This window comes from Stigmatopora argus, chromosome 19 (genome assembly GCF_051989625.1).
Source record: "Stigmatopora argus isolate UIUO_Sarg chromosome 19, RoL_Sarg_1.0, whole genome shotgun sequence".
Taxonomy (NCBI): Eukaryota; Metazoa; Chordata; class Actinopteri; order Syngnathiformes; family Syngnathidae; genus Stigmatopora; species Stigmatopora argus.
This window is the reverse complement of record NC_135405.1, coordinates 8,748,636-8,772,677: the sequence shown is the minus strand read 5'-3', so window position 1 is coordinate 8,772,677 and position 24,042 is coordinate 8,748,636. Positions and strand designations below refer to the sequence as shown.

The window sequence follows — 24,042 nt, the reverse complement described above, 5'->3', positions numbered from 1 at the left end:
GGCACCATTAGCCTGTCAGGGGATGCTCTTCACGGGGCCATGACGCATCTTGCCCTTAAAAATCTCACCCGCATGCTTGTTTTGTCGGTTCAGGGCGCATCGGGTTCAAAAGGGGGTACGACTGAAGGGGGCCGTAGATGGTGGGAGTGAGAATAAGAGATGAACAACAATAAGGCTGGGTGGGGACTGAGCATGAAGACTTTAGATGGACTTATTATGGGATGTTCACATTTTGGACTCATGTATTTGGCATTTCAAGTACTTTTCTAGTCAAATCATGGCCAAAAACTGACTTTAGTTGTACTTACACACATGCAAGGCAGTTATACAGTACTTAAAAACTCATTCTCTCACAAATAAAAGCATCCAAAGTTAGAAAGTAAAGCAGTGCTGCCCCCTTCTGGGGAACTGTATCAGTCCAGGCGTTGTTAGCCCATAAGAATGCATAGATGGAAAAATTGTGTTTGTATTTTTAGGAAACATTTAATAATTGTCGTGTAAAAGTGGAAAAGACACAAAAGCTATATTTCAAATTATTTATATATTATTCTATTATCTATAAAGGGGATTTATAAATGTTATGTTTTGGAGTTTGGTTTGTTGTTTAAAATGTTGTTGACAACAAAGCTTTGCTGAAATGTTAGTTGGGGTTAGGGTTAGGGCAGTTATACATAATCTTGTGTATTTCTGCAGTTATTAACAGGGTAAAAAATGTGGGGGCAATTTCTTATTAATAATTTAGTACATTAGTAAATACCGTAAATAAGGACATGGCTTTGCTGAGTGTGTGCTGTCAGCACTTTGAAAGAATCTCCTGACAGCTTTTATATACTTTCATCAAACAGTTCAACCTTGGCTTTGAGCTCTGCAAGACAAAATAATATTAATAGTAATATTATTGAATATAGTCATTGATCAAAGCCTGATTTTGCTAAATTCTCACCTGAAACAACGGCACCACGCGTGACACGTCATCAGGTTTTGAAGGGTCTTTCAGCAGTATACATAGGTAGTAGATGATTTGATGCTGCAATTAAACAACCACTTTAGCTTTGCATTGTGAGAAAAAAACCCACAAATGTGGCAAAACAATACTTTTGCCCACCATGTGAATCGCTTCATTAATGACCACATCCTTGACTTGGCTCATTTCAATGAAGGAACTCGTCTCCCGTCCCGATGCATAACTGGAGGAGAGCTGGATGCCCATCGAGCCGATGATGAGGACCGATTCATGGTCCACCTTCACCAAGTGGATGTGCAGCATCATTCCCAGCAGGGTTACCAGGATAGCACCAGTTAGCACGGCGGTATTCTACATGCAGTAAGGAAAGACCAAAGTGGACAAATAATTAATTAATGAATAAGTAATATATTGACATAGTAGAGTACCAACTACTCTACAGCAAGCTACCTATATGAATTTGGACGTTTTCATTAGTAGGGTTCATCTGTAGACGCAATTTTGGTTATTAGAATGTCAGTAATATAATAATACATGTTACTTACTTCAGTAAAAAAGAACACCGTATAAGCAGCGAGCCAAACGATGGATGTATACGCCATCACCTTGGCGATGGACAGTTTGGGCGAACTGACAGTAAATTCCCGACAAAAGCTGCAATGATTTTGAAAGTCCAAATATATGGGTTTGCCATTAATGTCAGTATAGTCTTCATCTTCCATTTCCCCCGCAGAAAGAAAAAGTACAAGTTATCACTGAAGCTAAGCCGTTAGCATTAGGCTACAATTGAAAGCCAAGGTCAGCAACAGATCACGATTTTTTTCGATTTATCGCCACAATAATTTCCGACGAGCAGTGATTATTTGTTTTAGAAAAGTTGCGTTGTTAAACGCAGAGCAGGGTAATATTATGTCATTAACCTGTATACAGATAAAGGGACAGGTTCGGAAAGGTTTGCCAAACAGCGGATGCTGCTATGTTTTTATGGTCCTCCCGAATACATTCTTGTGACGGTCAAAACATGAGATCAAGAAACTAATTTACGTTATAAATAGGTAATAAACAATTATCATCTTAAAATAAAAATTCTGCAAATCGAAAATTTACGGAAATGTTCGATATATTGTGCTACAAGATAACATAAACAATACACCGGCGTACTCTGCACAATGTATCAAACGCTACTCAAAGCTGCAGAGAACTGTGGGAAAACATCTAAATGTCATTTAAATTAAACCTAAATATCGCTTGTTGTAGAGAGACGACGACTAAATAAAAAAGACCGAAATTATAGCAAATGATTTATAAAATAAAATCTGTTTAATATTACTGACTGTTATGACACACAGATTGATTTGGTTTCGATACTCCTACATTTCCCAGCATGCATCTCGCTTTGAGTGACTTCTCAACCCTGGATAAAAACAAGCCGATCAGCTGATGTAAAAGCAACAACATCTCTTCACAGGCTCTGACACAGCAAGCTAACTTTCTCGCCGAGGTTAGTACGTGGCACCGAGGCGCAATGCTGCGTTATTAATCGGAATCGTAGATTGGAAGACTGGCATCGTCGCGTCGGCAGTTTAGTTCAGTCGAGTCATTCTCCGTCGGCTGAGGCTGTGTTAACCGTTGCTAGGTCAGACGATTTGGCACGAAGGTTGTTATTTCCTCACACAAGTACGACTGCATGTATCGCCAATAGGTACTGACGCAACGATCGGCGAGTATATAAATATCATTGGCCACAGAAGACGGCGTTTACCTACTTGGCATCAACCGATCAGGGATAAAACGAGGCAAAAGGATGCTCGATAGATAATAGCTTTATCAGTTTTTACTCATCACATAAGCCAATGACATTTACCTTTTGAATTGACTGCTTGTTAGAAGCATAGTTACGATTAAAGTAGTCACATTACAAAGTGTAGGGTTAGTGTTAAGGGCATTGGCAGTGGGGTGTTCTTGTTATTGTTGTTGTTGTTCTTGATTTCCCTGAGTTAACCTTTGACCAAAGAGGAATAAAGCCAAAATAACAAATGACAATGTGTGACTAGATGTTTGGAAATTGTATGTTTAGCATAAACTAGGACAACGAGAACTATGGTCTCAAGTTTCTAAACGTTCCCAAGCTGTGCTGATAGTGTAGTCCTCCATTGTTTAGCATGAGTGGTCAAGGTCCAGCTGGAGATAAAGCCATGAGCACACCCCTAGTTTGCCAGGAGAGTTACGCCTGCGGGGGCTCGGTCGAGGCCTCCTTCGAATGCGACGAGTGCAGTAGTCTTCAGTGCGTCCGTTGCGAAATGGAGCTGCACCGACAGGAGCGCATGAGGAACCACGACCGGGTTCGCATCTCCCCGGGTCACATCCCCTTCTGCGACTCGTGCAAAGGGGACGGCGCCGGGTCGCTTATGGCCGGGCGACTGAGAGCGGCCGTCCGCTGCCAGGGGTGCAAGATCAACCTGTGCTTGGACTGCCAGAAACGCACCCACAGCGGCGGGAACAAAAGAAAGCACCCTCTCACGGCATACCCTCAGGCCAAAGGTCCCGAGGCGAACAGCGTGAGCGCGGGGGAATCCGAGCTGGACATCCTGAAAGAACAGCTGGACAGGGTGTGCAGCTTTCTATTGGTGGATGAGAAGGAGGAGATGCAGGTGAGTTCCTCAGACATTCATGGATGAGAAGGAAGGGGCTTATTTTAAGAGGTTTCCCAGGTGAAGGACGAGGAGAACTTTGTGGACCGATTGGGATGTGAAACGGACGAGCTCCTCAAAGTGGTCTCCATCTTTGGGAACACGGGCGAGGGGAAGTCTCACACGCTGAACCACACCTTCTTTCTGGGAAGAGAGGTGTTCAAAACATCTCCAACTCAGGAGTCCTGCACGGTGGGCGTTTGGGCTGCCATGGATCCGCTGCACCGCGTGGTTGTCATAGATACGGAAGGATTGCTTGGGGCTGGTACTCTTTCCTTCTTTCTATTTAGATATATTTTGCATTATATTGTGATCTTTTAGCTCTAAATAGAACATGAAAAGCACTTAAATTCTCAGGTACTAACCTAATCCATGGCAAATGTGCCCATTTTGGGGGGATTCAGGGTCCAGCCAGGGTCAGCGAACCCGCCTCCTCCTCAAAGTTCTGGCCGTCTCAGATATCGTCATCTACCGGACGCACGCCGATCGTCTCCACGACGACCTCTTCAAGTTCCTGGGCGATGCCTCTGAGGCCTACTTGAAGCACTTTGCCCGGGAGCTGAAAGCGACCACCACTCGCTGCGGCCTGGACGTTCCGCTCTCCACGCTGGGGCCTGCCGTCATCATCTTCCACGAGACTGTGCACACCAAGCTTTTAGGATCAGGTAAATAATCAAATCAAGGCCCTTGACCAGAAAAGCGGAGTTGACATGTTGCAATTCGTAGACAAGCCATCCGAGTCGGCCGACCGCATCCTCCAGGAGCGCTTCAGGAAGCTGAATCTCTTTCCCGAGGCCTTCAGCTCCATTCAGTACCGCGGGACTCGCACCTACAACCCGCCCACTGACTTCAACGGCCTTCAGCGCAGCCTGGAGCAGCAGCTGGACAACAATGCCACCCGCTCACCCCGTTCCGCCGGCGTCATCTTCAAGGCCCTGCAGGTCCGAATTCTACGCCGCTTACTTCATCCGAGGGTCGATGTTAAAAATTGCTGACCTTATCCAACCAGGCACTGAGCGAACGTTTCAGCGGCGATATCTCCGATGAGCACATGATCAGTAACTCCTTCTTCCCTGACGAGTACTTCACCTGCTCCTGCATCTGCTTGAGTTGCGGGTATGTACAAAACCGGCAACTCCTTGGGGCGAATGCTCACTTTCAGGATTACTGCATAACAAGTTGGTCATCGTTCTGCAAGACAACACTAAAACCAATTAAAACAATTTCATAAGCAAGTATTGGACAATACTGTTAAATATGGAGGATGCCACCTTAGTTTAGAAAATCTTCCACAACATAGCTCCTCCTCCATTGCCAGATTTTGTACAAAAAAATCCAATACATCAACAAGGGCTGGCTCTAGAAGTGACTGTGTAGTTCCCTTCAAAAAGATTGCATTTAGCCAAAGCACCTTCTACCTGGAACTCAATACAAATTACCATACGTGAACTCCCATCTCTTCGCCAATCAACTTAAAGCCTGGCTGTTAGACGAACAAAATTGGTATTTGTGTGTGTGTGTCATAATTTACCTTCAACCTGCACAAATGACTGAAGATGGAAATTAGCCCTCGGCTACAATCTTACATAGTTACATATAGACTTTCATTAACATGAAGATGTATATGTTCATTGATATGTGCTGTCCCTTATTAAATAAATCAAACTGAAACTCAGGTCAGGTTGTAAGAGAAGCATGAATCACCTCAAGGAGGGATTGGAACACGAAGCCAAGCACAGATGCCGTTACTCCGCGCAGAACGACAACCGCATCTACACGTGCAAGGTTAGCGATCACTTTGCGTTTATTTCTAGAGGAGGCGAGGGGCTAAATGGCTAAACTTTCCAGGTTTGCTACGAAGGAGGCAAGGAGGTGATCGTGGTTCCCAAGACGACAGCCTCGTCCGACTCGCCGTGGTTTGGTTTGGCCGTCTACGCTTGGTCTGGGTGAGTAACGGCGGGAAATTGGATCATCTCGGCGAAATGAGTCGTGAATCAGCTATTTGGCTTGGATGCCTTCCCTCCCTCACAAAGTCTGTCAAATCTCATTTCCAAGCCCGATATTCCAACGTGGCATTTTCCATTTTAATTTCAGATATGTCATTGAGTGTCCCAACTGTGGAGTGATTTACCGAAGCAGGCAGTATTGGTATGGAAACCAGGATCCGGTGGAAACAGTGGTCAGGACAGAGATCCAACACATCTGGCCAGGGGTGAGCCAATAAGTAACAATTTTTTTTTAGCGGTTTGGCTTGAGTTTGTCAACACAAGACTGCGTTGATGCAGGAACAATGATAAAAGTTGGCCTGCGAGAGTGCATTTTGGTCAAATCCCTGCTTTAAGGAGCTGTTTGTCCTCATTTCAGTCCGACGGCTTCCTGAAAGACAACCACAATGCCGCCCAGAGGCTGCTGGACGGAGTCAAGTACATCTCCCAGTCAGTGTCGGAGCTCAGCGTCAAGCCGGCCAAAGCGGTCACTTCCTGGCTCACCGACCAGATCGCGCCCACCTACTGGACGCCCAACTCTCTAATCCTGGTTAGTGCAGTAGAAAAATTGCATTAGTACCAGATGAGTTGAGGATAGTTTAAATTTGTGTGGTACATTATAGTTTCAGTCATTCATTATCAAATAGCATGCAATTTTAGAGATGGAATTATTTGAATTTAAAAATGCTGAGAAAAAAAAAATACAAAATAAGAATAGTTCAATATACTGTATATGGGAAAATTTTATTCACCTATTTAAGAGATAAAGTTTGTAAAGTTGATTTCAAGTTAAGTGTTGGTTGCTAATGTCAGATGAGTCAAGTAGGTGTACTTAAAAATAGAGTTAAAATAATCCATTACATAAAAAAACTCATGAAATCTGAATACTTTAGTACTATGTCAAAATATGACTCAAATGTACTTTAATCAAAAGAATGAAGAAAATTTTAAACATTTAGTGCAAACAAATGCATTGAATTACTATTCAATTAGTAGTAGTTAAATTAGTAATAGTTAAGTGTTTTATCAAAAAAGTGCAAATCTATTCTTAAAACAAATCGACTGATAAAAATGCAACATTAGACACGTGTTACTTTAAAATTGACGATAAATATTTTTAAATCAAATGAATAAAAACCTGTGCATTTATTGCTTACTTTTTTCCCCAGAACTGCGTCCTTTTGTCTTATCATGATGTGGCTTTAGTTTTATGCTTTTCCCTGGCACATTCATTCAAATCATCGAGTTGTTTGCGTGTAACGGTTTAAAGTTACCTTTTCACATCTTCACTTTTAATGCGCAGAAATGCCACAAATGTGCCGTGGACTTCCAAAGCAATGACACCAAGCACCACTGCCGAGCCTGTGGCGAAGGCTTCTGCGATGCCTGCTCCTCCAAAACCCGTCCGGTTCCAGAGAGAGGCTGGGGTCTGGCACCCGTCCGGGTTTGCGACGCCTGCTTCCAGAACCGAGGAATCCCCACCGGTACTCCAATTCACTCATTTCCACCGTCATCTCGAAAAAAACCTTCGCTGACGTGTCTATTTTAGAGCTTCTCGACGCTGCCTTGGAGGAAGAAGGCGGGACCTTAATCGCAAGGAAGGTCGGCGAGGCCGTTCAGAACACCTTCGGCGCTGTGGTTGGCGCTATTGACATTCCGCTAGGTGAGAAATAAAAATACCAGTTTTAGGATGATAGACTGACTTCAAATCTGGACTTCGTGTCTGGCAGGTTTGGTAAAAGAAGCTGCGCGTCCCGCCTACTGGGTGCCAGATCAGGACATCCGCGCCTGCTGCGGTTGCCAGAGAGACTTCTCGGGCTCTCGTCTCTCCATCCACCACTGCCGAGCCTGCGGTCAGGGCGTGTGTCAGGACTGCTCGCGGGAGCGCCGTGCCGTGCCCTCTCGGGGTTGGGATCACCCGGTGAGGGTCTGCAGCGTTTGCAGCCAGAAGACCGGGGAACTCTAGCAGAATTGGAACTGGCCTGGACCCCTTTTTTGTCTCTGGTTCTTCCACTCGTGTTTTTGAGCGCGTTACCTATTCTAACCTATTGTCTGGAAGGAAGGTCAAGTTCACGAAGGAACCTTAAATCGTGTTTTGGACGAGTCTTTTTGGACTGTCGGATAGAGGAAGGTCTTCTCGTGGTTGACGGGGCCGTCATCTAGCCCATATATTCGTCTTTTACTGTTTATTAAGGTCAGAGTTGGATAGTTGTAAGAAAATCACAAGACTGATAGACACAGCCATTCACATTTTGGCCCATTCATCGACTAATTCAATGTACGGTACTGTGCAAAAGTTGTTGTTATGTTGGCCGGCTAGTTATCCCTCACTTCATTACAAATATTTGTAATAAATATTTCAAACTTTTTTCTTAGCTCAGGCCATAGCAATAAAAGTATAACTTAATTTCCATTTTTATGCCAGTGAATGATACTTAAGTTTGGGAAGAAGTTTCTTCGTGATTTATTTGCCCCAAATACTTCACGTTATATATTACGCGTCACCATGTGCTATTTGAGATGAGTTCAATTTAGACATTAGTACTGTTAAATATTGCTTTAATATTTGCCTTGCCGCAATTCCTGTATGGCTTTTGCACAGTACTGTTTTTAGTATATGTCGATTTAACAAAGTCCTTGCCTTGCCTTTAAAAAAAAAGTTAAATAGCCGTGGTCATTGTTGACCAAGTCAAATAGATGCATTCCAATGATTATGTAAAAAAAAAAAAGAAAGTCATATGCTATCTATTCTAGTAACCCCACAAGCTTTTGGTAGCTATTGTATTTTAAAAAAGGCGGATATTCCCCTTAAAGTAAAGCCTTAATTCTAACTTGATATTGTACACTGGCATCATACACTTTGTTTACACCGTTGGATGAAGTGAAGTTGTTAGCAATAGACCATCGTTGAGGCTGGACCCTCAAAAGCGATATCATGGAATGACTTGAATCTTAAGCAATGCAAACAATTTCAAGTGTGTCACGAAAGATATATCCCACTGAAGACGACAATGGCATTGAGGACGAGCAGAAAGTAGTTGTTCGTGTTTGAAATATATCGTTCTGTGACATCGGTCCAAGATGGCGCACTTTTTTTGTTTTTCAGGTTCATTTGAACATATCCTTAGTAGATCTTGCCAAGGTTACATTTGCATGTGAGGATGTTTGAATGAATTATTTTCAAGACTTTTCTTTTTCAGTGCGGTTTATTGAGTGTCTTTTAATCAACTCAAGTTTGGTGAGAGAGCACAATCGGAAAACAGCTGCTGTATATAACAAAACAGAGTTAAAAACAAATAAAACACTAAAAGAAGGGCACTGTGCTCATGGAACAAACTGCAAACATGTGCCTTCTTTTTTCCCCTGTTTACAACTGTGCAGTAATGATACTTTTGTAAACATTTTAATTAGAAAAAGCTCTCCTGAACATGACTGCAAACACAATCAACATTTGACGGCTCATCTTTGGATTCTTCATATAACAAAGCCGTTAAAGAAGCATGTCGTTGGATCAGGCTTCCTGCTGCTCTCTCTCGTCCGCGTTGTACGGGAAGTAGAAGAGATCTTTCTTGACAGCCATCACCAGGCCGGGGGTCCCCTTGCGCCCGCCGATTCCAGAGGAGAAGACGATGCTGGGGATGGCGTCATTGGCAGCCGGGTGAGGCGATGGGATGGTCCTGAGAAGGTGACTGTCTCGCAGACTCCAGATCCTTGTGTAGCAGTCCTGGCCCACTTTGGAGGGGGGAGAAAGTGGACTGTTACTTCATAGAAATCAAACTGACGGCTTGAGTGCCAGATCTGGTCCAGAACATCACTTTGTGGCCCGAAAAAGTCAATCGAGTGTCGACTTTATATTCCAAGCTATACATTTAAATGCTAAATCGAATAGAAATAAACATTTATCTTTCTTTGCCTTTTTATTACAAAATAAATGATACATTTATTTAATAAAAAATAAAAAACATCTTTAAATAGAAGAATTAAAATCTAAAAAGATTGTTTTCCCTTTATTTATTTTTACTCTTCTCCTTTTTGATATTTTCTCTATAAATAAAAAACATTTGAATATTTACTCTTCTCCTTTTTAATTAAATAACACTAAAAAGTAAACACATTTTAAAAATCTAAAACAAGAGAATATTGGCTATTAAATAGCTTCAAAAGAGGATTCATACAAATTTTAATGTGTATAAATGCTCTACTGACTTTCAATTAATTTGTCAATCAACTGTGGCAGCCTGGTAGGTAAATACGCGGCGACAAAAAATGATTTTGCAACCCCGGCATTCATGTCTGCATCAATTAAATGACACAGAAAGTGCGACGGTCTCTTACCGGCCAAAAGCAGCCCCTCTGGTTCCCTGACGTGGATTGGCAAATAGGCGTGCTCATTATAGTGGCCCTTGTACTCTTGCACATGCTTTATGGCTCGTATGTCCCACAGGTTAATCTGAGAGAATGGTCACACATTTTGTGATATTCTGTTCGTAAAGACGAAGAAAAAAACAAAACAAAAAAGGAACCCTTTCCTCACCCGGCCCGACATGTCTGCAGCCACCAGGTAGTTCTCGTCTTGCAGTATTTGCAGCGAAGTGATTGGATATTGATGCCTCAAGGCCACAGCCCTGCCTTGACCCGGATTGCGTACGTCGAAACCAAAGATGGCCCCGGAACGGCAGCCGTTGTATAGCAAGGGAATCTGCAAAGATGACATTTCGCACTCAAGACGAGTATGATCGTGGTGGAAAAGGCAGGCAAACTTACATCGACGCCAAACTGCTGAGCCAGGACGTCGCTGGCGACGTCGATGAGTATTTTCTTTCCTGTGACAGCCTGATGCAGGATAATCTTGTGAGATAAACCTGCCAACAGACAAACACAAGTATTGCGGCAATTGTAAAATTCCAAAAGTGATTTGTCTCCACTGGTTGGACAATTTAAAGTCCTCACCTAACCTAAGACATGTAATGAAACTATTTTTGTGCTGTGAGATGAATACCTGTAGGTTCCAAATTTTAGTCTAGCTAAGGTCCACTTTTTGACACTAACCAACACTAAACAGCATGTCATGGGAAGGGTGTCGACTCCAAGCACAGGACCAGGTCGTCGAGATCTTTAAAGTAATACGAAGGCTCGGGCGACCTGAAGATGGAAAGAGACATGTCATCATTTAATCAATCAATAATTCTTAAAAACAAATCTTGCAAAAGCTAAATTTGGTTTGGTGCATTACTACTTCCAAACATGTTCGAGATAAACAAGGTAATCAATCTATTAGCCGTAGCTTAACATTTCTGCTGTAAACTATGATAGAAGGCAAATTTGATGTGGGATTTTGGAAAAATATATATACTATACATATAATCATTTGAAACATTTTACGTGGGCTGTTGTGGCTGAAGAGTGAAGCAGGAACCAAATCGAGTAAGCCAGGATTCTTCGCAGTCCCCAACATGCACAGTCTGGTTTTCAGTTAAAGGGAATATGGGCTGAAGAAAAATATATGTAAACGATCCATAAAATCCATTCTAAAAACTTTAACACAGGATACAACACATGAGATTTTGGATGTGTGACTGTGGCCCAGCAAAGACAATTCACCTGAAACAAAAATACATACTCAAAAGAAAATGGTTGATGACTAAACATTGACATTTTTATCTTCCTCTTATCCTGAAATAGCATAACCAACATCCCTGAAATATTCCCACCTTGCGTTCGGTGATGTAAGGATGGTCACACATTTCCACAGATGGAGACCCACTGGAGTTATTTCGACCGAAGCTCATGTAGCCGTACTTGGACCCCCCGTGTGGCATGTCGTTGACGGTTAACACCTGCTCGCAGTTGGAGTCGGCCTGCAGGTAAACAGCAATGAAATCCACTTGGCATTTTGGAGTTCTCAACTGCAGTTTCAGGGGAGATCGCCAACCACAAGGGTCCGGAAATCCTCCCCGATCCGGAGGTTCAGCTTGTGTCGTCTCATGGTGCTGATCTTCCCCTCATGGACTCGCCTGAAGGTTTTTGTGCAAATTTACATAATTGTTGTGTTTTAAAAAAGCAAGGGGTTGAGAGATGATCTAAATGACAAATTCCGTAGTAGGAACAATACAATACCTGCAGTAGGATGTCTCGCGGAGCAATCCGAGACGGCGATTCTGTAGAACCAAGGCAGCGTTGAGTCCTGGCCTCGGTGCTTTCTAAAAGCAAGAGACGATGTCATTCATTTTAGAAGCTAAAATAAATTGTGTGTAAATTGTAATACTTTTGTGGGGTTTTCATCCTCCGCAAGCCTCCTGGTTCTCTCTTTTTCACGTTCCATATTGCGCAGCTTCTGTCGGGTCAGGGGGTTGCAGTTGTTGCTCCCCGGCAACAAGCGGAAGTATCGGTTCTTCTCGGAGTCAAAGTAGAAACCTGGCAGTTCTGATTTAAAAATAATAATAATTATAATGCACTTCAAGCTCTCTTTTTGGGGGGGGGACTTATTCTAACCTGGTGCCCCACTGCTGTCTGAGGAGGAAGAAGTACTAGCTTGACTATCAGACATTCTGAATGAAGTTCCTGGACCATCATACCAATTCCTGCGAATACAGAATGAGGCTTGCACATTTTATTTTGGACGTCCATTGCCGTCATTGGCAGCCTAAGGCTAGATTTGCACACCTGTCGTTTCGTGGTGGTCTCCAATATCTTCCTCGGAATGGTCTCCTACCCCGAGTTTGATTTTGCCGTCCTCTTTGGCTTCGTTGACCCTCTATCCAGTTCCAACTCATCATCATGCGACGATGTCCCTAACGGAATGGAAACCACGTTGTCAGTTTTGTTTGTGCCCCGCAATCAATTCCAGCGTGGAGCTAGCCTTCTTTAGCCAAAGTTGGCAAGTTTCACAAATCGGGATTTTTTTTTAGGGCAAAATATAATCAATCGTGGCAAACTTTACATTCGAAACTGTGAAGTGGATGTCATGACCAACAGCTAAAACGTTTTGGAATTTTCAGTATTTTTTTCTTAAGGATCGATAGCTTTCCGGTGAGGTTCCGCTATTGTGCCACCTTTGATTGCCATTCGTCCAAAATTGACAACAAATGACGTCGGGTGATTTGATTGGCTGCTATGGTCAGTTGGAGTTAGGTTCCGCCCTCGGGGTAATAAATAGGAATGTATGAGACTAGATGCTTCGACTGTGGAGTCAATAGCGTGTCTAAATGTCCACCATATTGCATCGGAATACTTCTTTAGTGAGCTCCTATATAGCTGACGTGAATAGAGTTATTTCATCGACTAAATTACGGTCAATTCTTAATGGATTTATAAAATATTGTGTTGTATTAATATAGCTATGGGCAATGTATTTTATTAAGTGTGCATAAAATTATCTGCATGTATTCCTTGGCGCTCAGCGTGCACCAAACATATTTTCATACATCTAGTTTGTATTTACTTGTCACAAATGTACTTAATACTGTTATGTATTTTCAATTTTATACGTCAAACTATCCCTATAAATAAATTGTTTTTTCAAAACAGAGATTAGCCCCATTGGTCAATTACTTAAATAATACAAAACAATTTAGCAAGCCTCTATTAGTTACATATTATTTCATATTTACTGTTAATTTGTGTTCATCAATTTAATTAATTTTAATTCATATTTGTTTCATTCTTTATAGTACGTATAATACATTACTTAACCTGTGTAAGGTGCTAAATCGTAAAAACATCCTTCGCTTTCTTTATTGTACTTTTATTGACTTTGACAGCAATTTTGAAGCCACGCCCACCGCCTTGACATTGCTGTTGCATATTGGCGGCCGCACACACACACGCACGCGCGCACGCACGCACGCACGCACGCACATTGCTTGTTGTCGTATATACATAGGTCAAACCTTTTACTCCTCCTCCACCTTCTCCGCCTCATTTTTTGCGTCCCAAACCTCATCGAGATTTGGAATACAGTATTGCATTCCAAATCCATCTGGAAAATGGCGACTGCAATTCAGAATCCCTTAAAATCGTAAGTAAGCGTTTCTTATTGACGCGCTCCAAGTCAAACAAGGAGCGTTTCTGCATGAAATACGAATGCAAGCGTTCAACCAAGATAAAAAAAAGACATATTTGAATGATTCTATTGTTAATGCTCACGCGTCTGCAGGTAATGCATGCGATTTTGGCGAATTGCGCAATAATACGCAATGGAGAGATGCATTTGTGGTTTAAAGATACAAATCTTTCCCTCCAAAGTTGCCCACCTTAGGTAGAAGTATTTTTTAATAGTCATTGCTGACCACTTTATTTACATTTATTCTTATTTCTTGTGCAAAAATTGCTCCTAAAAGCGCTCTAAATCATGTGTCCTGTTTTTTGTGTTACTATTACTATTTAAACAATAACAATTTGGTGTCCATTACAGTTCTCTGGAAATCAACAAAATATATATTATACTTCTTTTGTGGGGTTTGGGGCAAAAAAAGAGATTATTTTTGTCCCGTTTATTTATTTAAGGGTGTATTTTTAGACCTAAGACAGAAAAGACAAAACAATTAAAACTTGTATTTTTTTATTTTTATTTTTTAATGATTTCAGGGTAAAATGACTATTTCTATCGCATTCTGATCCGAACTGAATCAACAAATTCAAAAGTACTGCATTTTAAAAAGCGCTTCTCAACAAATGTAAACAATATTTACTTGTGTTTTACTTAACTGAAGTTTATTTATAATACAATAATACAATACAATTAAACTGACAACACTTGTGGTTATCATGTCCAATTGAATACATTTCCATTGGAATATATTTGTGTATTCTGGCATCTCCTCCACCTTTCAAAAACAAAAACATTCAATTTTTTGTTGATAAAACGTTTTAAGACAACTGATTGGAAATACTAGTTAAGAATGTCCCAATGGAGCTTTTATACAAATGTTTGTTTTATGCCCTTTAACTAATTTGTTCTGGTGGTTTGCCAGCTATTGGTAATCTTTCTGCTTTCTCGCAAGAGTGTTTTTCCAGCAGTGCTCTCTCTATACTCATTCTTATTTTCACTTTCCTCGAATTCCTAAGTCATAATGAATAGGGGTGCGATGACATAGTGAATCACACACAGGCTGCACTTTAGCGCATTGATGGTGCTTTAAATGGTTGAATTCCTGCAGAAACTCTTGAACCGCAGACAGTGGAAAGAACTTGGTTTGTATGTGCTTATTTAACTTTCATTTTTTGTTGTGCATATCGAAACCGCAGAATATGAAGCAACTTGTTATCTGAAAGAAGGCTTTCATTGCTGTAGAGTGAGAAAGATTATTGTTTCAATCTTAAAAATCATTCAGAATGTGCCTAATATATTAATTTCCGGCCAAAATCCATTATTGTTGCGTGTCAAAATGTTGTTGAATTGGAAATAAAAGGCTGAGAAAAGTCTCCAATGTAAATACATTAAAAAAAGGGATGAAAAGAAAATTATTATTTTTATTCATATGACCAAAAAAATAGGATAAAACAAATTTAATTGTATTTTTGTGCTTTTATTAGAGTTAAAAACTTGTCAAAATGAAAAAAAAAATTGTTGACACCCACTTTCCATTTGACACCAGTTTTTATTCAGCAATCAAAACTCAGTAAAACACAAACACACAACCTATCACAATGTCCATAAATATGACTTAATACGCACCATTTAGCCTTACATTACATTTCATCCACTTCTGTATCCGCATTACTATTAAAACTGTCTTTGTTGTATATGCGTGGGGGGTTGTGCAGTGGGTCGCAGTGGGGGTTTGTATATTTTTATGATGTGTTTGTTTTATGTATTGTGTCGCCACGCTCCCCTCCCCCATAATAGCGAGGTGGAGGATTTAGGAGGGGAGGTGGAAGGGGGGGTTACGTCTGCTGTATATCCTTTATTTGATACATTTATGCATTTGTGAAACGGAACAGGAGAAGCCTTTTCTCCATCCATCTATTCATCCATTCCACCCCAGCTGCAGACATCAACCTCAAACGCCTCCCTCCTTTCCTTTTTAATCCGCCATCCAACGTTTCCCTTTTGTGTGTCTTTTTTTTTTACCCCGCATGTGTGTGTGAGGGTGACACGGGTCGAAAGGGAACACGTGTGCCCCCGAGACATGTCAACTCCCCCCACCCGACCCCATTTATGCTGTCTTGGCCTGAATCCCCCCTCGCTACTGCCTACAATATGCCCTAAATGTTTGCTTGAAGCTCCCCTATTCCATTTGTTGTGAGGACATAGGCTTACAGTCGCAGTCGATATTTGCCGCATAAATGGTCTGCAGTGGGCTCGGGACAGGAAGTAAACAGGAAAAGAGGCTTGTGTGGTGAAACTAGATATTGTAATACAGTATTCAGTGGTGGCTTGACATATGACTTCATTATTTTCCTGCAACCAGACTTGTAACTCAAAAGACAGCCATTTGAAATGAATGGGCAGTAGAATTAAAAATAGAATGTTGGTTGCAATCCCACTGAAGCATATGTAGACATCGCGTATGCTATGCAGAAGCTGAGCTGCACTGAGAACAGGCGGCTCTTGAGCTGCATGCGGCTCTTTGCTTCTTATATTATGTATATGATGTGGCTCTTTGACTCGTTTCATGTTTTCTTATTTTTATTCTTTCTTAAAATGCACTCAAATTCATCAGGGCCCATTAAAAACCAAATAATTGCACTGTTTGTCTACAGCGGTGGTGGCGAACAGGCGGCTCTTGAGCTGCATGCGGCTCTTTGCTTCTTATATTTTGAATATGCTGTGGCTCTTTGACTCGTTTTATGTTTTTCTTATTTTTATTCTCTCTTAAATGCACTCAAATTCATTGAAAACTAAATAATTTGGCAGATTTGATTTTTTTTAGGAGGATCTTGGACTCTCACAGTTTAAAATTTTCGCTTTTTGTGTCTAACTTATTTGCCACGGTTTACGGTGTAAGATTGAAGCACCTGACAGTGATTTATGACAGTAGTGATGAGTTTACCATTGATTCGTTGGCGTTTTTCTGGAAAAAGAGGAAGACAAAAATACTGCAGTAAGGATCTTAAATATAGCACGTGGCACACAAGAGGAAGATTTTATGCGGTGGAATGAGCAGACATTTGCTACTCATATTAACTGTGGAAAAAAACAACAGCTTCCACTCTTGTGGTTGTGACCCACCACAAGATTTTTTTTTGTGTCTGTGGGAATTTTGGGAAGTTGATCGGAATTTCACTTCATCCACAAAGTTCTTTGATGGCTTTCTTTTCAAAATCTAAATCATGATCACCCAACTTTGCTTTTAGTAGAACAGAATGTCCATTACACCATTTTTTTTTATGTTGGAGTGTCTTTTTTCCATTTTCCATAAACATACATGATGGCATTTGGGCACACTTATATAAGAATGTTTGAAGTGGCCCGAGGAAGGAGTACGATGTCATCGCAGCATCGTTGGATGGAAAAAAATAATAATAATTACATTATAGGCAGACTTTTTCATCCATTTGTTATGCTGAAGTTCTGCAGACATCTGTGTGTGTATAGGAATCGCCCAGCTTACGCTATCATCAAACCTTGATAAGTCTGTTTAGTTACTTCCCAAAATGCCAACGCAGTACCTAATAAAGTGGCCCTTGTGCCCTCCTACCATCCTCCCTCAGCTTCTTGACCTCTTTCATCCAAACAGTGACCGTCTTTGTGTATTCCTAATGCCGGTCCCTGTCTGACTTGGCATTCTTTGCATTTTTTTGCAAGACATCCACACAGTCCTTTTCCATTGTTGGCACAGAAACGCAAAATCAAGTACCATCCTGCATCCGTGCAGGTATTCCCAGCGTTTTTTTTTATCATGTCGGTATGAAAAATAACATGATAGAACACTGTCGATGGAATAGTTTGGATTGTTTTGAAGATAAAGAGCAGATAATGTGTTTTTTTTCTTGGCGGTGCAAGGGCAGACACATGCCAAGTTTTTAAGTATGGTGTTTATGTCACAGAAGGTAGTTGGAATTGTATATAGCGATTATGACTAACGTGCGTGTGTCTGTGCAGAATGGGCGACCAGTTTTACAAGGACGCCATCGAGCACTGCCGTAGCTACAACGCCCGCTTACGAGCCGAACGCAGCGTCCGGATGCCCTTTCTGGACTCGCAAACCGGCGTGGCCCAAAATAATTGCTACATCTGGATGGAGAAGTGCCAAAGACAACCTGGTAAGGCGAGAAGAGAGGAATCCGGGAGCTCGTAGTTTTGTTTTACGACGCATGAAAGGGTGAGAATTTAGAAAACGGGGAATGGAACACGTCGAAAATGATTCAAACCCTATGATAGAGATTCTGTCTCTTTGCGTGGTCGCTTCTTTAAGACTTTTTGTAGTTTTTGTCATGCCTACGTCTTCAAAATGCGGCTAAAATGCTTCCATCAAATCAAAATAACTATTCCCAAAGATATTTGGTAGGTTTACTCCAAGTCGACATGGCTAACAAAATCCATGTGTCTTAACTGAAACCAGCTTTGGACCCTTGAGTTTTCAAATTCTGGATTTCAAAAGTATTAGGACACGTCATGATCATTGCCTTCTGTTTATGATGCGAAATAAAAGAAAATAGGGCCTATTTTCTTGTAAATAAGCCAAAGAGGACCACTTTTTTTGTTTTTTTAATGAGTTATTCGCCACCTGCGTCGCGCTGAAAAGGAACGTGGATGTCGTTATGCATCGAGATGGACACAAATAGCCGCGCTGGCCGCACCCTGCACTTTGCGGCGGACCTGACCAACAATATGTCACATTTCAATCGGATCCCGCCTCCCGTTCTTTGCCGCTTTTGCTTGTGACGACCAAAAATAGATCAACTTACCGGGTTCGTTCCCAAACCGACTCAGGCCTTAGTGGGATTTCCTGAAATATGGGAATTGTTATTCTGAACACTGAAATAATCGCGTGTGCGTTTAGGTGTAGGTCCTATTAGCAGTTTTGGTGGCACAGTGCGTATTAAAATTCTCCCAGCGTCTGCTCCCTTGTGTTAAATCTGCATTTTTTAAACAATGTTTATGTGCAGGCAGAGCATCCGGACAGATGTACGCCTACCCGGCGCGTTGCTGGCGAAAGAAGAGACGACTTCACCCACCTCTCGATCCCCAGCTACGCTTGTGTGAGCTTCGGCTCGGTACGACACACACGTTGACACCCGTGCGCACAGGTGCAAAATCAGAATACATATAGAGTGTGTGTGTAACAGTATAAATGTGTTCTGGTTTCCATCGAAATAATAGGATTAAGGAACAGTCTTATCACTAGGGACAAAAACCAGGGAGGGAAAGCCCATAATATGATTGCAGTATGCGACTCCAAGGCTCGCTATCTGGCCATCTGGCTCTGGTTACCTAGGTCTCCAGGTTCATTTTTTTCCCCCCCGAATCAATGCCGCCTCTCACTGTTGTGTTGAAACACACACATATACACACACACACACACACACACACACACATACTCGACCGTTGCAGCACAGAAGCACCCTAACCGGGCCTCTAATCATTTGACCAGGAGGCATTAGAATGCAAGTGAGCCTTATGAAGTGCGTTTTTTTTAAATGTTTGCATACCAGGAACCCGATAAGAAGGGAGGAAAACTATAAAGGCGGGTCTTTGTTTTTTTGCTTTAGCGCCATTGTCCTTTCCTGCTTCTTCTCCTGCAGACACAATGTCATTTTAAGAGTTACTTTGGCGAACAGTATATAGAAAAGGGGGAGGGTAACCCAGATATCAATGACAACGCTTGGTGGAGGAATGTGACTGCTCCCCTCTCAGGATTTTTTTTTGTTTTTTTGGAGTGCTTCATGTTTATTTAATACTTCCTGAGCAGTAGTGAGTGTTTGTGTATTTGTCTGAGTGTTTGAGAGAGAGAAAATACATCTTTAAGGGGGATTTTTAAATACAAGAAAGTTGAATTTTACTGCCACGGCTACAGAAATAGTTTATTATAGTTTCTGAAAACAAAAGAAGTTATGAAAAATGGAAGAAGAAAAGATTTGGTTGATGTAGTACTAATTGTAAACTACAGGGGTTCCTAACAAGAGCTTTAAATGCTGTTAGAATGAGTCAATATTGTTTCAAACTGTTGCATCCAATGGTTTTTTTTGCAAGTTTAAAGAGCAAGAAAGGTACAGTCAAACTAAAAAGATAAAACTACTGAATCTCTGGTGTACCTTAGAGGCTGAGCTGGCCCCCAAACGCGAGGGGCCGCTAGGTGAGGCCACAGCTCTGGAGGCCCTTCTTAGGAGTGACAACCTTCTGGAGAAGAAGAGCAACGCCTGCAAGGAGGAGGAGACCTTGCTGGAAATACAGGTTATTATCTTGTTAATTCCGTATACACGGTTGAGTTCTTTGCCCCTTTTTTGGAATATTTTTCTGCATCTTCTCGGTGCACGGTCATCCAGAGGGTGCTGGAGGCGGAGGAAAACGGAGACGGCTTTCAAGATGACGAAGATTTTGAAGTGGATACTCCGAAGAGGAAGAGCAGAAATAGAAGCAAAGTGAGTCAAAATGCCCAATGAATCAGCAATATCAATCCTTTCATACATGAATCATGACTTTTTTTAGAAACACTTATGGAGCATTCATTTAGCTGCCATTGACGGCAATAGACGCCCAATCCGGTGCGACTGGGAGGAGAAATAGATTGGACGTCTGGCTCTGTCAATGGCATTTATAGATGTGCATTCACAGCCAGCCTTCACTGTTATAATTGAATAAATACAATAATAATGTACTTTTTTGTAAATAATAATTTTTGATTTTTTTTAATGACCAAAAGTAGTCCCTTAACCTATAAAAAGTTAAATATCTTAAGTCAACTTTTGAATTGCTGTTTACTGTCCTTGAAATGATTCAAGATATCCAATAATTGCCTTATTTTTTCAATTTATAATATTACAATTAGTGCAATCTTCACTAAGACTGCCTTTTTATTATTTTTTTGAATTTTTCTGAACAGAACAGAGGCTCCAGTCGCAAGAAGACAGAAGCGGTCAGTGCGGATGACCAAGACAAACCTTACGTTTGTGACAGTAAGACCACTCCACTATATAAAAATCTCATTTTCTACATGTGACATGTCCTCTGTGGATCATGGATTAAGTTTGTACGGGATAGAAAAGCCATTTAAATTCCCTTCAAGTCACTTCCCGTCACCTGGCATGAAGAAAGCGAGCTGTTTATGCAGCCGCCCTCATAAGCATGCAACTCTCCTCAAAGGAAGGATTGCAAGACACCAACTGATGAATGAATCTCTTTCGGAAAAAGCAAAATGAATGAATCTTGTTCGTCTTTTCTTTTTTTTCTTCTTTTTTTTTCTTTTTGCTTGTATGTCCTCTCTGTTCCAGATAGACACAAACAAAAGCATAACTCAAAAAAGGCTGAAGAAGGTATCTCTCCTCCGGTATTCTTCCTGTGTGCTGTCACTAATGGCTTTTAATATTTAAAAAAAAAAGCATGTCATTAACGCTTTTTAATGATTTCTGACCAAATGGCATGCCAACAGGCTAACTGGATGGCTTTGAAGCACGCATGTTTTTCACAGATGGAGCCATTGTGGAAATCTTGACCATAATATTTAGATTAATTTGCCATTTACTGTCGCTATAAAAGGCTTACGGGCCTCAGTTCAAATGCCAGCTTTTGCAATGCAGATCAGACCAAGAAAAAAACATTTCAAAACTTTTGCCACTTTTTCATAATTTCTCTCAGTTATAATACGGTATAACACAATATTATTATAGTCTGATAATGATGTCAAGCTTTGAAATAAGTTCTTGGTCTCATGAAAAGAAAAATCTAGCATTTGAATCAGACGTTTAGCCTTTTTTTATTTTTTTATTTTAATATCCACTGTAGTTCTACTATATGACTAAAAATGGCTGAAACTTCTACCATGGCATCAACGTCTATTTAACATAAATAGATTAGACTTTTTTCCACTTATTAGGTTGGTAGAAGTCGTTCTATTTAAAATATATATATATATATATATATATATATATATATATATATATATATATATATATATATATATATATATATATATATATATATATATATTAATATAGCTGTGCGGTAGTGTGGTTTCATTTTATTTTTTTGTAAAATTAGATTACTCACACAATAGGGAGAACAATCACTAATTCTTCTAATATAATTATACCTTTATTATGACTCTATCATTTTGCAAACTTATTTCTATAACAATTTTCATCATATAATGACACAAATCTATTCACAAAAAATATAAGTCCAATTTTTTCAGGCTAAATTGATTAATACTAAGAGCAATATATATTTTTTCTTCTATGACCCTCTGTGTTTTCAAAATATGAAATGTAATATTTGAACTCTTTACCGGAGCAATTTGCTACGATAAGTACTAGTCATAGAATGGTGATATTATAACCATTTTTGGCTGTTGTTGATTGACAGTCTGCGGAAAGCGCTACAAGAACCGCCCTGGGCTGAGTTATCACTACACGCACACCCACCTGGCTGAGGAAGAAGGATGTGATGAGGAGAAGGACAGCGATCCGGCACTGTCCCCCCAGCGACCTCCAGACAACCACAAACGTATGTTGCAATTAAATCTACACAACTCAAAAGACTTTTCCCAACATGGCGTCACATACAATTATGAACTGGATCGTAGTAATCTAATCTGTATGCATATTTATTGAATTAAATTCAATGTTTTTATTGTCATTATACAACTATAATGAGATTTAAAGCTTCACCATGACGTGCACAAATAACAACAAAGACAAATAAATGATAAATAACAACAATAAATAATTAATAACTACGTCGTCGACACAACAACAAACAAACAGATAAATAATCAATAAATAAGTAATGTTCACTTGTTTTATCTTGCTTACAAGTTGCAATAGCTTCATTTTAAAAAGAAATATTCAATATTCTCTGCATCGGAGTATAAGTCAAGTCATTAAAATTATAAATCATGAGGAATAAAAAATGTAAATCGGGTGCTCGTTTTTAGGGGAAATGTATTTTTCGAAAAAGTGTTTTTAATGGAATTTGTTATAATAACGGAGCATTTTAAATAGATGTATGCAATTGTTGGTAATTCAGCTATATGACGCACATAACACATATTTGCTCCTTGGTCATATCAGCCAGTTCCAAATAACATTTAACAACTTTTCACATTGCATATTGCACTAAAAATAAGTCACAGGACAACTCATATGACAAAAGTCCAAAAAATGACCTAGCTTTGTGCCTAGTGGCAGCAAACATAATAAAATGGTCCCGACCAGAGCTGCACTTTCTAACAAATACGTTATTAAAGCTCAAAAGGGTCCCGACGGCGTCATCATCCCCAACGACTACTGCGACTTCTGCCTCGGGGACCAGGACTCCAACAGAAAAACGGGCCAGGCTGAGGAGCTTGTGTCTTGCTCCGACTGTGGACGCTCCGGTAAATTCTAAAAACATATTGCTTTTCTAAATGAATCCACTTTTGTAGCTTTACAATGTAAGACTAGCCTTGTAAAATGTAAAAAGGGAACAAAAATGCTCTGCATATTCATGCATGTTCTGCACATGCACAGGTCACCCAACGTGTTTGCAGTTCACTGACAACATGATGCACGCGGTGAGAACGTACCAGTGGCAGTGCATCGAGTGCAAGTCCTGCAGCCTCTGCGGCACCTCCGAAAATGACGTACGTAACTCAACGGATGCACATTTTCAATTTGATGACATCGTCGGTGAAGAATTTATGTCGCTCTTAGGACCAACTGCTGTTCTGCGACGACTGCGACCGAGGCTACCACATGTACTGCCTCAAACCGCCTATGAATCAGCCTCCAGAAGGTAAAGTCATAAACGACCATACAATGCAATTTCTGTTGCAATTACATATGAATGCCTAATATATATACATTGTGTGTCCACAGGGAGCTGGAGTTGTCACGTGTGTGTGGACCTGTTAAAGGACAAGGCCTCATCTTTTGGTGAAGCATAATGGCTGCCACACTGTCAGGGGATGGTCACTTCTTTATGTACACATTTTGAATGGAGTCCCAATACAGAAATATTAAACACCTCTTTTTCATGATGCTCATTCACCCTTAATGCTGTGTCCAAAAATGTGAGTGGGATTCATAGGGGCAAAGTTGAAAAATAGTAGTATAGAGAAGTTGGTTGTAGTGTGTCCATGAATGGTTGTTAGGCTCCAGCACCCCCCGCGACCCTTGTGAGGAGGAGCTGTTCGGAAAATGAATGAATGGATGTTTTTCAACGTTTTTTTCATTATTTTTCTTGACGAGTGGGTGTGTATACTACACTATAACGGCAGATTTACATGTATACTATGTAACATAGTGTATACTATATGTAAAT

The 24,042-nt window shown here is 40.7% G+C and overlaps 4 protein-coding genes across 7 annotated transcripts; 2 read left to right on the top strand and 2 right to left on the bottom strand.

Moving 5' to 3' along the window:
* Positions 1-783: 783 nt before the first annotated feature.
* On the bottom strand, positions 784-2,283 carry pigh (phosphatidylinositol glycan anchor biosynthesis, class H). Its single transcript, XM_077587106.1, has 4 exons — positions 1,510-2,283; positions 1,106-1,315; positions 944-1,027; positions 784-865 (listed from the first exon to the last, which is right to left on the bottom strand). Exons 1-4 carry the CDS (start codon positions 1,684-1,686, stop codon positions 794-796), a joined length of 543 nt encoding a protein of 180 aa, XP_077443232.1. The 5' UTR covers positions 1,687-2,283; the 3' UTR covers positions 784-793.
* Positions 2,284-2,343: 60 nt separating this feature from the next.
* Positions 2,344-8,982, top strand: zfyve1 (zinc finger, FYVE domain containing 1). Its single transcript, XM_077587104.1, has 12 exons — positions 2,344-3,615; positions 3,676-3,919; positions 4,059-4,319; positions 4,381-4,595; positions 4,664-4,770; positions 5,331-5,439; positions 5,503-5,600; positions 5,749-5,866; positions 6,019-6,189; positions 6,943-7,123; positions 7,189-7,302; positions 7,370-8,982. The coding sequence occupies exons 1-12, from the start codon at positions 3,127-3,129 to the stop codon at positions 7,603-7,605; spliced, it is 2,343 nt and encodes a 780-aa protein (XP_077443230.1). The 5' UTR covers positions 2,344-3,126; the 3' UTR covers positions 7,606-8,982.
* On the bottom strand, positions 8,827-12,744 carry wdr21 (WD repeat domain 21). The gene is made up of 13 exons (XM_077587105.1): positions 12,303-12,744; positions 12,132-12,220; positions 11,905-12,062; positions 11,757-11,839; positions 11,572-11,653; positions 11,351-11,497; positions 11,191-11,240; positions 11,022-11,101; positions 10,689-10,781; positions 10,404-10,501; positions 10,174-10,338; positions 9,975-10,089; positions 8,827-9,371 (listed from the first exon to the last, which is right to left on the bottom strand). The coding sequence occupies exons 1-13, from the start codon at positions 12,416-12,418 to the stop codon at positions 9,151-9,153; spliced, it is 1,497 nt and encodes a 498-aa protein (XP_077443231.1). The 5' UTR covers positions 12,419-12,744; the 3' UTR covers positions 8,827-9,150.
* Positions 12,745-13,437: 693 nt separating this feature from the next.
* On the top strand, positions 13,438-23,775 carry dpf3 (double PHD fingers 3). 4 transcript variants are annotated; one of them, XM_077587308.1, is made up of 12 exons: positions 13,438-13,656; positions 17,686-17,846; positions 18,693-18,833; positions 19,844-19,977; positions 20,070-20,165; positions 20,627-20,699; positions 21,015-21,056; positions 22,105-22,245; positions 22,988-23,116; positions 23,250-23,362; positions 23,433-23,514; positions 23,598-23,775. In XM_077587308.1, the coding sequence occupies exons 1-12, from the start codon at positions 13,625-13,627 to the stop codon at positions 23,663-23,665; spliced, it is 1,212 nt and encodes a 403-aa protein (XP_077443434.1). In that variant the 5' UTR covers positions 13,438-13,624; the 3' UTR covers positions 23,666-23,775. The 4 variants fall into 4 exon arrangements, with proteins under 4 accessions (XP_077443434.1, XP_077443435.1, XP_077443436.1 ...); XM_077587309.1 differs by having other exon boundaries at positions 13,439-13,656; positions 18,693-18,800; XM_077587310.1 differs by lacking the exon at positions 21,015-21,056 and having other exon boundaries at positions 13,439-13,656.
* Positions 23,776-24,042: the final 267 nt, after the last annotated feature.

Excerpts from the sequence above, each read along its gene's own strand:
- pigh (XM_077587106.1), bottom strand. The coding sequence starts at position 1,686 with ATGGAAGATGAAGACTATACTGACATTAATGGCAAACCCATATATTTG. Across the intron at positions 1,316-1,509 it reads CGGTGTTCTTTTTTACTGAA|AATACCGCCGTGCTAACTGG; the intron begins GTAAGTAACATG and ends TACTGCATGTAG. Across the intron at positions 1,028-1,105 it reads TTAATGAAGCGATTCACATG|CATCAAATCATCTACTACCT; the intron begins GTGGGCAAAAGT and ends GTTTAATTGCAG.
- zfyve1 (XM_077587104.1), top strand. The coding sequence starts at position 3,127 with ATGAGTGGTCAAGGTCCAGCTGGAGATAAAGCCATGAGCACACCCCTA. Across the intron at positions 3,616-3,675 it reads ATGAGAAGGAGGAGATGCAG|GTGAAGGACGAGGAGAACTT; the intron begins GTGAGTTCCTCA and ends GAGGTTTCCCAG. Across the intron at positions 5,440-5,502 it reads ACCGCATCTACACGTGCAAG|GTTTGCTACGAAGGAGGCAA; the intron begins GTTAGCGATCAC and ends TAAACTTTCCAG.
- wdr21 (XM_077587105.1), bottom strand. The coding sequence starts at position 12,418 with ATGATGATGAGTTGGAACTGGATAGAGGGTCAACGAAGCCAAAGAGGA. Across the intron at positions 11,498-11,571 it reads AGGATTTCCGGACCCTTGTG|GCCGACTCCAACTGCGAGCA; the intron begins GTTGGCGATCTC and ends GTTTACCTGCAG. Across the intron at positions 10,090-10,173 it reads CTGCAGACATGTCGGGCCGG|ATTAACCTGTGGGACATACG; the intron begins GTGAGGAAAGGG and ends CCATTCTCTCAG.
- dpf3 (XM_077587308.1), top strand. The coding sequence starts at position 13,625 with ATGGCGACTGCAATTCAGAATCCCTTAAAATC. Across the intron at positions 13,657-17,685 it reads ATTCAGAATCCCTTAAAATC|AATGGGCGACCAGTTTTACA; the intron begins GTAAGTAAGCGT and ends GTGTCTGTGCAG. Across the intron at positions 23,515-23,597 it reads TATGAATCAGCCTCCAGAAG|GGAGCTGGAGTTGTCACGTG; the intron begins GTAAAGTCATAA and ends GTGTGTCCACAG.